Source organism: Athalia rosae, chromosome 3 (assembly GCF_917208135.1).
Source record: "Athalia rosae chromosome 3, iyAthRosa1.1, whole genome shotgun sequence".
In the NCBI taxonomy this organism is placed as follows: Eukaryota; Metazoa; Arthropoda; class Insecta; order Hymenoptera; family Athaliidae; genus Athalia; species Athalia rosae.
Window position 1 is genome coordinate 17,630,248 of NC_064028.1, and position 12,113 is coordinate 17,642,360.

General features: G+C 38.4%; 2 protein-coding genes across 4 annotated transcripts in view; both read left to right on the top strand.

The window, feature by feature from the left end:
• Positions 1 to 154: 154 nt before the first annotated feature.
• LOC105690541 (ubiquitin-protein ligase E3B) lies at positions 155 to 7,065 on the top strand. 2 transcript variants are annotated; one of them, XM_012408374.3, is made up of 16 exons: positions 155 to 318; positions 469 to 618; positions 706 to 1,033; positions 1,132 to 1,320; positions 1,520 to 1,711; positions 1,797 to 1,986; positions 2,123 to 2,362; positions 2,462 to 2,633; positions 2,727 to 2,845; positions 2,985 to 3,109; positions 3,216 to 3,418; positions 3,506 to 3,806; positions 3,894 to 4,286; positions 4,468 to 4,632; positions 4,714 to 4,825; positions 4,928 to 7,065. In XM_012408374.3, the coding sequence occupies exons 1-16, from the start codon at positions 158 to 160 to the stop codon at positions 5,098 to 5,100; spliced, it is 3,213 nt and encodes a 1,070-aa protein (XP_012263797.1). In that variant the 5' UTR covers positions 155 to 157; the 3' UTR covers positions 5,101 to 7,065. The 2 variants fall into 2 exon arrangements, with proteins under 2 accessions (XP_012263797.1, XP_012263808.1); XM_012408385.2 differs by having other exon boundaries at positions 2,994 to 3,109.
• Positions 7,066 to 8,752: 1,687 nt separating this feature from the next.
• LOC105690664 (serine/threonine-protein kinase NLK) overlaps positions 8,753 to 12,113 on the top strand; it is an 85,103-nt gene continuing 81,742 nt past the window's right edge. The window contains exon 1 of one of the 2 annotated variants that reach the window (XM_012408677.3): positions 8,753 to 10,916. In XM_012408677.3, coding sequence (XP_012264100.1) covers positions 10,654 to 10,916 — 263 coding nt within the window. In that variant the 5' untranslated portion in view covers positions 8,753 to 10,653. The remainder of the gene's footprint in view (positions 10,917 to 12,113) is intronic. The other variant, XR_002305928.2, reaches the window with a different exon arrangement.

Consider the following 12,113-nt stretch of genomic DNA (forward strand, 5'->3'; position numbering starts at 1 on the left):
TCTGATCTAATTTAACAATCGTGTTTAATGGTCCTACGATATGACCACTGAATAATGAGTAGTGGTAGTTTTAACAAAACTGCACATGACCAGCTGACGATGTTTTGTAATTAACATGAATTAGCAAGTACACAGTAAGCTTTATGTTAATCTGAGGATGTTCAAAGTTGAGGAGTCATCGAAAGGCAGTTTCCTCCAGCAGACTAAGGCAGCTAGGGAGGAACGAGCTAATGAAAAATATAAAGAGGAAGCTGTAATACGTATTCAAGCTAATGTCAGAGGTTGGCTCGCTCGCCTCAAACTCACCAAAACAATTTTGTAAGTTCCGATCTTTTCTACAACGAAAACCTTGCTCTTTAGCGTCCATGAAATTGCAGAAAGTATTGTTTACAATTGAGCATTGCCTTGTGTTATTGCCTAGCTTATTAAGATACACTAATAGATCAGTTTAATCATATTTGTTCTCAGGGAAGATTTTGATGCAGCATTACCAGAGAAATTAGATTCTGATGGCGATGTGCAGTTGAAACCTGCTTTACATATATACAAGGTCACTTCAAGGTTCTTATTTGTGTACAAAAAAGGAAAAGACGAAGAAAGGTTGGAGCGATTATGCAGGTAAACAAATAAGCTAAGACCAGTATGAACTGTAAATAAGAGAAAATATTGAATTCATTTCAATTTATCCCTTCATCATAATTTCAGATACCTTGTGCAGACTCTCGATTCAGAGTCATTCAAGTCATCTTACGTGGGTGTAGCATTGAACAAAGACTATTCGATATCATGGATATCACAGATGAAAACAGTTTTGCTGTACTGCCTGACTGGTCTAGAGGATTTAAGACCAGAAAGGGTTTCGGATCACAAATCTATTTTGCTGAGATTGCACACATTAGTTAGTTTTACATCAGCTGGAACATGGACCATACTCAGAGTCAAGGGTATGGAAAAGTTCAGAAATGGAATGAATCAACTTTGCGCCAATATTATGGGCCACCTTGTTAACAGTGGCTTCTATGCAATTATGCAGGTGATTATTCAGGAGATCCATGTAATAGTAGTATTAGACAATGCTATGTATTGTACATTCCTTCTTCTAATTCATCAATTTCTATTCGTATGTTTCAGGTACTTCTAGTCAAAGGATTAGGCAGAGCGAAAATTGCGTTTACACCTGTTGCCTTGTCAGCTGCGGTAATGCTGTCGTTAAGACCTTTAATTTCTTCACAGATGTCCGACAAGCTGGTATCGATGTTTCTCATCAATATTTGTAGCGTTCCTGCCTTGATTTACCATCTGAATATCATGTCTCCAGAGGTAATTACTTTTACATGTGATTTGTCACAAGTTGATTGTGATGAGACAAATGAAAAAACAAACAAACTAATCATTTCATACACATAGATAACATGTAATCAGATATCAGAATGTTTCGTATGACTTTGGAAAACAACACTCCGCTCTCATTGCTGTTTACAAATAATCAATAAAAATATCTTTTGCACAATCATTCCAGTGTATCTCAGCTCTCACCACCCATAATTTATTTATGAGGAGCCTCGAGCTGCTAAATTCTGAGCAAAACTTGAGAGTGGTATTCAATGCATTAGAGGGTAGCTATGCTCTTTGTTTACTAGCAAATTTAACACAGCTCGCCAACATTGAGAGAGATGAGGTGCTGAGAGAACTCTACTTCCCTTCTTTCACAGTAAGACCGACAGTCGTAATTTTCACACGACAGCTACTCTATCGCTCGCATTTTTTATAAACCTGAATTTATCAACATTTCACAGTTTGTCGTAACAAGAATGTTAGAGGCTTGTCAGCAGTATGTTGTAGCTAAAAAAAGCAATTTGACTCACTGGCATCCCGTTTTGGGATGGTTCGCACAAAGCGTCGATACGACTCTTCAGGATGCTATTCCATACGTGAAATTGCAGCTTTCATGTCTTTGGACCGGAAAAATTGTATCACAGCTAATTGGTGAGCTCAGCTATGAGACTTTGACTTATTGCAAACATATGTACTGTATTTGAAGTCATCAACAATTTTTTACCCTCATGAATGGATATTGCTGGACAGAAGGTTCACTTCAATTATTGATAAATTTTTATTTCAGGTTCACCACTGAGTGAATTAGTTGAAAAAGAACCACAATTTCAATCTGATCATCAGAGCACATCGATTGGAACCAACATTTTTCGTCGTGCCTTTTTAGAAGCTCGAACTAACAGAAATAATAGTAATAAGAACTTTCGAAAATTGGGCAGCCCTGAGTCAACTAAAATAGCATTGATTTGTTCTTTGTATCAAACAGCTTTACACACTTTGACACAAATGAATCTTGATATTTTAACTGGTAAGTGTGTCCAAATAAAATGCCATTGTGGTTGTAAATGAATGTAATCAAAACAACAATGAAAATGGATCCCTTCTAAATTGTCATAATTTTTAACAGGCTTGTGTTATCAAGATAAAATTCTATATCACATGTGGTTGTTTCTCTGCACACTTGGCCAGTACTGTGGTTTGAAAGCATTTCTTGATCACTTGGCTGCAAACACCAAATGTACTGCCCCAGAGTTTCAAATGTTGATATTATTCTGCGATTGTATGACCCATTACGTTACGTGAGTATGGATGCATATCATCGTGATTAGTTTTTGCTGATTTTTTATGTTTCTCATTAGCCAATGCACATCATGGAATTTCTGTTGTTTCAGGATTCTCGACGATATGGAAATGTATGAACAACAGGATCCATTCAAGCTCACGGATTTTGTTGCCATGTCTTATTTCTTGAACCAGTTTTTGTATAAAGCAGTCTTGAATAATTTGTTTGGTGAGTAGCCTATAGATAGTCTCATCCTATATTTTTTTTGTCAATCTCACTCTATATCTTGAATTGTGATAAGCAGAATTTGAACAAATCCAAAAATTGTTTGATGTACAGAATGTTTTTTTATAGACTAAAGTTTCAGATGTTACAGATGTAAAGACAGTTTCAAGTAATCCCCTCTTCACATCTCTCCACACTCTTCTGATGGCGTTATACCGGAGGGATTGTCGGAGAACCTTCTGTCCCGATGGACACTGGTTGGCAAAGTTAAGTATTCACAAATGGAATTGAATTTTGATCTTTCCAATCATAGAGAAATTACCTTCAATTACGTACGTACATTTGTTATATTTGAATAATTGTCCCGCAACAGGAGGTACGAGTCTCAGGATTCCTCGCGGACTTAGAGAAAGGTAGGAGAGGAGCTGCTTTGTTGTTATCAAAAATGCCTCATGTCATACCACATTCCGAACGAGTCGTACTTTTCCGTAAACACGTTTCTGACGAAAAAGCTGTGTTGGGACTGACTGTCAGTGCCTGTAACAGTCCACCATCAACTCTTATAGCTGTACATAGGTAAAGAAAAAGAGATATCTCAACGTCTAAAGTACATACAAGAAGGTCAATTTTAACCAAGCACTTCAATATTGTAACACTTTGTAGATCGCGCATTGTCGAAGACGGTTACAGGCAACTTGCTATGTTGCCATCACAAGCCTTGAAAGGTGTGATAAGAGTAAGATTTGTAAACGAACAAGGCCTAGATGAGGCCGGTATAGATCAAGATGGTGTATTTAAAGAGTTTCTCGAAGAAACCATCAAGAGGGTGTTTGATCCTTCGTTGAATCTTTTTAGGGCTACGACTGAAAACAGGTTGTATCCCTCTCCAACATCTTCAATGCAGGACAATCACCTTCAACTTTTTGAATTTGTTGGACGCATGCTTGGAAAAGCTGTATATGAAGTGCGTAAAGAAACATAAAATACTAGCCATACATCCGCCGACTCAATAATTTTGAAAACGTATGTAATACTTCCGTATTTTTTACAGGGAATCGTAGTTGACGTTCCATTCGCGTCATTTTTTGTTTCCCAGTTCTCTGGCCAAACTGGCGGTGCTCTTTACAGTTGGCTTGATGAGTTAGCATCTTTAGATCGAGATCTGTACCGGAGTCTGACACTTGTAAAGCATTTTAAAAGTGATGTGCGACAACTAGAACTAACATTTTCTCTTGATGAAGATGTTCTCGGTAAACTTGTTACTCATGAACTTGTACCAGGCGGAAGGGCAGTCCCAGTAACCAACCAAAATAAAATCAATTACATCCATCTAATGGCACATTTCCGAATGCATACTCAAATTAAGGATCAAACCATAGCTTTTATCAAAGGATTCCGATCTATCATTAATCCCGATTGGCTGGCCCTTTTCTCAACACCAGAGGTGAGTTCTTCATTATGCTGTGTCTATTGTATTATCTTTGTTTTAAACCTATAAAGACTTATTTTCTCAAACCGAGATAAGTAACAGTTAAGTAGTTTATAGAATCCCAATTATAAGAAATTCCAAGCCTACAAAAACGACAAAATTTGCGGTATTCATTGAGGCTAATTGAAATCCGTAGCTACAACGATTAATATCTGGTGATAATGTTCCTCTGGATCTACGAGATCTTAGGCGTCACACGCAATATTATGGAGGCTTTCACGACAGTCACCGAGTAGTTTGCTGGCTATGGGACATCCTGGAGAAAGATTTTTCTGAAGAGGAAAGAGGCTTGTTCTTAAAAGTACGTTGATGAGGGATTCAAATAACTAAGACTTTTTAAGAGATCAAAGAACTGATTTGAAACTTCGCTTGCAAATTCCAGTTTGTTACAAGCTGTTCGAAGTCACCATTATTGGGATTTGCTCATCTGGAGCCTCCATTTTCAATCCGGTGCGTTGAAGTGGGTGATGATGAAGACACGGGGGACACGATAGGTAAGTATCAATTATTGTTTTTATACGCATATTCGAATTTATGTACAAAAACCATACGTCGAACGCAACTGATGAATATCTAAACAATATTCTCACATCCAGGGAGCGTGATCAGAGGATTTTTTACAATCCGTAAAAAGGACCCTCAAAATCGTTTGCCAACATCTTCGACATGCTTTAATCTTTTGAAATTGCCGAATTACCAGAAGAAAAGCACGTTACGTGAGAAATTACGTTACGCTGTCACGAGCAACACTGGTTTCGAACTTTCATAAGGTACCCAGTATATATTGTGAATGCCAAAAAACCATTGGAGTTATAATTCTTGCAGATGCTATTCTATCTGGGCAGGTTGATTAGAGTTCAGCTTAATTTATAGAGTGTGAAATATGTACAAAATTTGTATGCCTGAGGTACATTTTACTTTCAAAGTACTTTTCTTGCACTTTTTCTTGACGCTAACTGAAACATGGAATCGTCGCCTGCTTCGTGAATCGATGTTTGCACTAATTACAGCAGAATCTGACGTGATATAATTAATTTACAAATACTGTAATCATAATTCCTAGGACTATAAAATTGTCGCGGTATTAAGGGTATAAAATAACTGTCAATAAATGTGTGTATATGATGGTACGGTATGATGTAATAATATCTATTACTTTTTGATAAAATGCAGATAATCAATCATGTAAACGAAGAAATAGTAATTGGAGACAAATCTATGCTGATGTAATGCATATGTCTAGAACCCATTGAGGCGAATATATTTCATAGGCAAGGTGGTGAAGTGGATGCAAATCTTTTTAATTTTAGGTATCGTATTTATGTGCGGATTATTTATTAATGCGTCTACTCTATTATCATCGCAACATAGGTATGGTCGCATCATTTATTGGAGTGTTTTTTCCTTCTTTCTTTCTACACCCAAACTAATGCTGATCTTGCAACTTTTGAACCAGGCGTGCTTACTAGGGTAGAGATTTTTAGTGATATAGCGCTTATTGAAAAGAAATGGAAATGTTGAAAATTTTTGGATCTTTATAGGATATGCTATCGGAGATTCAGATCTCGTTTTCTGATTTCAACAAAGTTTGGATGCAAATAGTCATATAGTAGTCTGTAGCCTATACTGAATTTTACAGAATCTCCGATAGGCATATTGCAAATAGAACACGACTTTATCGTGTGAAATTCATTCAGAATTCAATTCCTTTACAGCAACAATATATTTATTATTGATATATCGCCGTTGCAACAATAATTGCTAAAAATTGAGTGACTTCTGAATTAATTTCAAACAGACCAAAGATTAACTAATACGTATAGTTTACCAAATATGATAAAGATAAATCAGTAGTGTTATGTCAACGAACGGAAATAATGAATCCAGAATATTTTCCTACGAATAAACGTTGTTGACGGTTGTAGTTGGTTACCTAGTGTTTTATAATGATAATTGTATCAAGCTTTCGAATTATTAACATTTTGGTAAACAGATGTATCATATAATAGTTATGGCACTTGGATTATTCGTTGGTGGGAAAAATTAATTTTCTAAACTTGTTCAACAAATTGAAGACAAACAAAGGTAAAACAGTTATAAATAATGATAAAGCTATGAACAAACAACATGTGTGTATGATTTAATTCACACATCTAACGCACACTCGGAAAAATTAACGTATCGATGAATATTTTCCAAATTTCTTTGTTTTTACATTTGAAAATTGCGAACTTCTATCAATGCTGATACGAAGAATGAATATACATTGTAAAAACTTATAATATTGCCAAAATAAATGGAATCTTGGGTCTCTCAAATTTTAGACTGCAAAAAAAAAAAAATAACTTTGGGTACACACGTGCTATTTTATTTAATAGATTAATAAAAAGTAAATTGGTGAAATAATCCCCCAGGTTTTGCTTTGCATACAGTTGTCATAGGTATATTGGTATATCGATTGACAATTTGAATTACATAATGATTGTCCTTGCAAAATTCCCTGTATAGTTTATCATGCCTATATTATATTGTATATCAAGAAGGACCATGCTTTGTAAATTTATGTCATAACACAATATCGTTGATTATACATATTCTGCGAAAGGATTTTGTAATTATTATCATAATATGTATATTGTTGTTTAATTAAGTGAAAAGGAACAAAAAAAAGTAAAAACATAATATGCAATAATAATACTGTAAATATGCACCCAATTAAATCTTGTATACCATATATAATCTGTGTAGGACGGATCCTCTATGTAATTTTCCTTTCCGTCAATTATAAATACACCCTAACTCAAGCGATCGAAGAAACTTTGAATTTTTCAGTGTACAGACTACAGAATATATGTGTGAATATTAATCACAGTAAGATGACGGCCCGGAGTTTTGACGACGCGCAGCTCTTCTGGATAACGTGGATCGGTGTGATATACGATGAGCCAGTTTACGAATTTTAAGTGGAGCTTATCTCATCGCTCTGGCGAAGTGAATTTGACGCACGCAATCACGGGCGCTTGAACCGGTACTCGAAATTATGATGACACAAAGCGAAGCGAAGTATTTTAACTCGAATTTCACGGTGTAAATCGGTAGTTTTGGGTATCCAAGTTTATTCCCAGGAGTCAAGACATGGAAAAAAGTAGAAAGGGACATTTATGACCCTCGAAATAACCATGCGACTTAAGGTGTAAGTAGGGAGAATAGGATAATTTCGACGATTCTTTGAATTAGACCCCGGCAGAAAAATACAACTAGCCTACCTGAAGTTTCACATCTGAACACCTGTCCGTTCAATTTAACTAACTGACAGGTTCACCGTTTTCAAACACTTAATCTGAGATAATTGTCCGGATCGTTTCCTGTAACCGATGCAAGGATAATTTTCAGCGTGGATTAATTTTTCCAAAGTTAATTTAACTAATGCCTGAAATTTTGTTGGATCTATGTGTCTGTAGGGATCGCAAAGTCAGAGTGGAGATTTTATCCTTGATTCGATTACGTCAAATTAATGGTCTCATCGAGGTATAATTATGAAATAATAGTATTTTTAGCAGAAGTATCGAACGATGAATTACAACAAACTCTTTTTTCGAAATACCGAAAAATCTGCTGAATGTTATTGGAACAAAAAATTTTCTCTGTGGTATAACGGGATTCCGACATTCCTTATTCAAACGCAATTGAGCAAGGGTCGCGAAAGTGATTTCTATTCAGAAAACCATAAGGGATCTCGATCCCTCGAAAGTGGAAAACTGTAGAATTTCATAAACCGATCAATCGAATTCAGAGACGTCCCGTATACATTCTCACGGAATGAATAATTTAATGATCTTTGAAACCTCTCGAGCCACATCTCATAAATTTATTTAAAACGCGTCAGATTTTCAAGTGTTGAAAATTTATTAATTTCCCATCCCACTAAATGAAAATTTGACCATAAATAGGCAAATACGAATTCAATACCAAACATTCGATAGTTTAAGATTGAAAATCGTTGAGTTTGATATTCTCATTGAATGAACAATTCAATAATTGAAACTGCGTCAAACAGATCTTCACGCGTTGAAGTCTGGCTGATGTTTATCTTTTCTGAATAAATTTTGCTTTCGCGATGTCGAACATCGCTTCCGTATTCCTGTAACCCTAATTCGATGTTTCATTGATGATAAAATATTCAAAAAAAGCGTGAATGATAATTGCATCTTTTCGGAGGAATGTACGTGAGTCACGTATGCAGTGATGCACCGGTATGAGGGGCGCGTTGCGGAGGCGAACGTCGTATGGTCGGTACGCGTCGTTGTGGTCGCGCACAGGTTTTCCGCGCACGTCACGTGATCGTCTTTGTGCAGCTGGCGGTGCCCCCAGTAGTAGTTTCTGGCAAGGATTCTGGTGCGGCGCTACCCTCCGTGGTGCGGCGGCAGGCAGGGGAAACTAGAAACTTTCAATGCCCAGTGGCCAGCAAGCCTTGGCTGCGTGAGGACGTGTCTCGTTAGATGATAAAAAGTAAAGTCGCGTACCGCGATAGTGAGGCGTCCGATTTGTGCGTGTGTGTGCGTGTTTTTTTGTTCCGGGGAGGTTACCTCGGCTCTAACAAGACGATTCGAGGAAAAAAAATCAAGAAAGATCCCGAACTCTTTAACCTGTAGTGGTTCACCGAGACCCTGGAAATCTTTTTCATTAATTTCTTCCCCGTTGTTTTATTTCCGCCCTCCCCTCGATGCCCTTTGCCCCCGCAAAGCTCCGCAAAGTCACATAACTAACTTAACCTAGACGACGTCCAGCAATCTTTCTCGATACAATACGAACTGAATTGTGCTTCGAATAAACGAAAAAAAAGTAAATACAAAAACCGCTGGAATAGATCGAGTCACTGCCACCAGCTGAGTGCATACCGTGTGTCTGACAAGAGTCCTGTGAAAATTTAAAGTTCGTGCGTGCGTGCTTCGAACATAACCTGAGTTGGATTTTAAAAGGATCTAGAGAAAAAATGAACTTAAATCCAAAGTTCATCGGTAGTATTTTCTTTTTTATATAATCAAACTGCACGTAAGATAAAACTGAGAAGATTAATCGATATTATAAAATAAGTATACCTCAAACGACGTTGCGATTCCTTTCTATTCCAAACAAGGTCAATAGGACGTTAGCAGTGAATTTTTTGGCAATAACGAGACCAAAGGAGGATCCTAAAAAAGTGTCGAAATAGAGAGGCGTCTGTGCATCGTGCGAGAGATAAGGTTGTGAGTAATATTGTGGAATCAAGGTAAACAAAGGAAATAGGAAACCTCCGTCGTTTATATCCTTATTACCGATTTGGTTGTGGGATGACAGTGTTTAGTGAGGCGTGAAAAAGGAGGAAAAGGTGAATGCAAAAGTCGTTGAACGCAAAATATGGGAATTTAATCGTGTCGAACGTGTCGAGAAGGGAAAAAATACCGTTCCGGAATACACGTATACACGAAGCGCGGTTCGGAATAATTGTGCAATAACATGTACCAGGTGATCGATTTGTGAAAAAGTCTTTTTACAACCGTTAAGTGGAGTGTTTAGTTGGTGTTTGGCGATATCAAACACGGCGAGCAGAAGGTCACGCCTATCTCTGATTTGCAATTCACGATTTTATTGTGCAATAATCTTTACTTGTCCCGAGGAGCTACGGACGTCGAAATCATGAATACGTTAAGTGGGAATTTGACGTAAGGAGTACTTCGTAAACAAAAAAACGAAGACAAACTTTGATCAGCTGAATGGAGTGACGACGGAGTCGCGTAAATAAAATTAAAACCCAAACATAAATTAGATGAATCAATAGCGGAAGTAAATAAACAAATTTAATCTGGGTTCTTAAGAGTGATTGACCGAGAGTTTAGATCGAGTGGTTTTCATAGGGTTAAAATAACCCGACAACACACCGCACTCTCAAGAGTAAATAAATATAGAAAACTATCTTTGTCGTCGTCCGCTAGAAGAGGAATCTAGAGGGGATCCAGCGCGTCCCGCATTCATTCTCAAACGAAGTAATCTAATCCATTCGATCCGACCGTGAAGGGGGGCGGGTATTCGGGATCAAAAGAACAAAAGGAAGATCAAAATACCCGAAAAAGATAAAAGCGGGGACCCCGAACGAGCGGAAATAATCGAGCATCCCGCGCACCGGAGAGCACCGGATAAAGTGTCGAAGATCTCGGTGCCGTTGAAAAAAAATAATAACAACAACAAAGACAGGAACAATACGAAGAACGATTGACGGAGGACTTCGCTGGGCCTGATAGCCTCTGGCTCGGTGCCCTGCCTAGGGGGGCCTAGGTGAAATTTAATGGCAGTGGTGGGGCCCAGCCGGCACTCGCGGGTGTCCATGAGCGTGTCCATGTCGCTTATGCAGGGGGGTGGGGCAGGTACGACTGCCGGGGGTGGAGGTGGAACAACCGGGACTCACCCAGGGCAAGCAGTTCTCGCCGCTGCCCAGGCCCCTCCGACTTATTATCACCCCGCAGCACCAGCGCCTCCTCCGCCTCCACCTACTCAGGATCCCGTTCAGCCCGACAGGCCCATCGGATACGGGGCATTCGGCGTTGTTTGGTGAGCGATTTTTCATCTTTTATTGTTCCACGTCTTTTCAGGGAGACGCGAAGGGCTCGAAAAAGTTCCATTTCCCATGCGAAGGAGGAAGGAAAAAGAAATTCCGAAAGCACATCTGCTTTTGCTCCTATACGGTGAAATTTTTGGAACGCGTCTCGGAGCACGTATGAGAGAAGTGCTCGGCGGAACTTGCGTTACTTGAAATTTTCCTTCTTTTCTTTTCGCCATTGGCAATAAAATTCTCGGGGTTATTATTATTTGATATACATAAGTACCTTGAGCTTGTTTTGATTCAAAATTTTATTGCTTCAAACCGAATCTCATTCCGCGGAGTAAAGCCAAAAGCTCGTCCACCGGTTTGAATAAAATTCCTCTCGCTCTCTCCGACTGCAATATGCTCGTGATGTATGTGGAGATTTCATCTCGGCAAATCTGGACCAGAGTTTTATCCCGGGCAAATCAATGAGGTTCCAATTTTTTTTTATCGTATCAATTAATCATTTTTATTTTTGCCTCTGGTTTTTCGTAATCGCTGAAAATTCTCTGCAGCGCTCTGTTCGTACATATTTCATTGTTCGTGAATACACTTGCGTGTGCGCTCATTTCTGTGATCATGAATGTTTTTTGGATTTCTCGTTCTCCCACTTACGCTTATACGTGTACTACGGTACGCATACGGTAAGTATGTGTCACGGTATACATACTTATACCCTCGAGAGGAGCGACTTTGGTTGCCCTCCGTCAGTTTAATGTGAATGCCCTGTGTCGATTGATCTCGCTCGAGATCGGCTCTTTGTGCGTAAAAAAAACCTGCTTAGAATACTAAATATCGGAACAGTATCCCGTGTTTCATTTCCCGTACACGCGAATACGAAAGAGAAAATAATAATTTTCACAACAAACACGCGCGCACGTACGACGCGTGCACTCAAATTCGAACCAACAGGACCAAGATCGTAAGGAGTTTTTGAGATTTCCTTGTTATTTTATTATCGGGTCTTGTGTCTCCTTGGTTCTATGTTTTACCGTCATTTTTTCCTTTTATTCTACTCTGCCCTGCGCTGTTTATTTTTCTCATCATGCGACGCTCATCTTGATGCTGAAGTTGTTGCACCGCGATGTGCATCGACTATGTTAGTCTCGTTTCAAAGTTGTCTCTGCGATCTTATTATTATGCAATGTGATTCTTAAGTAGAA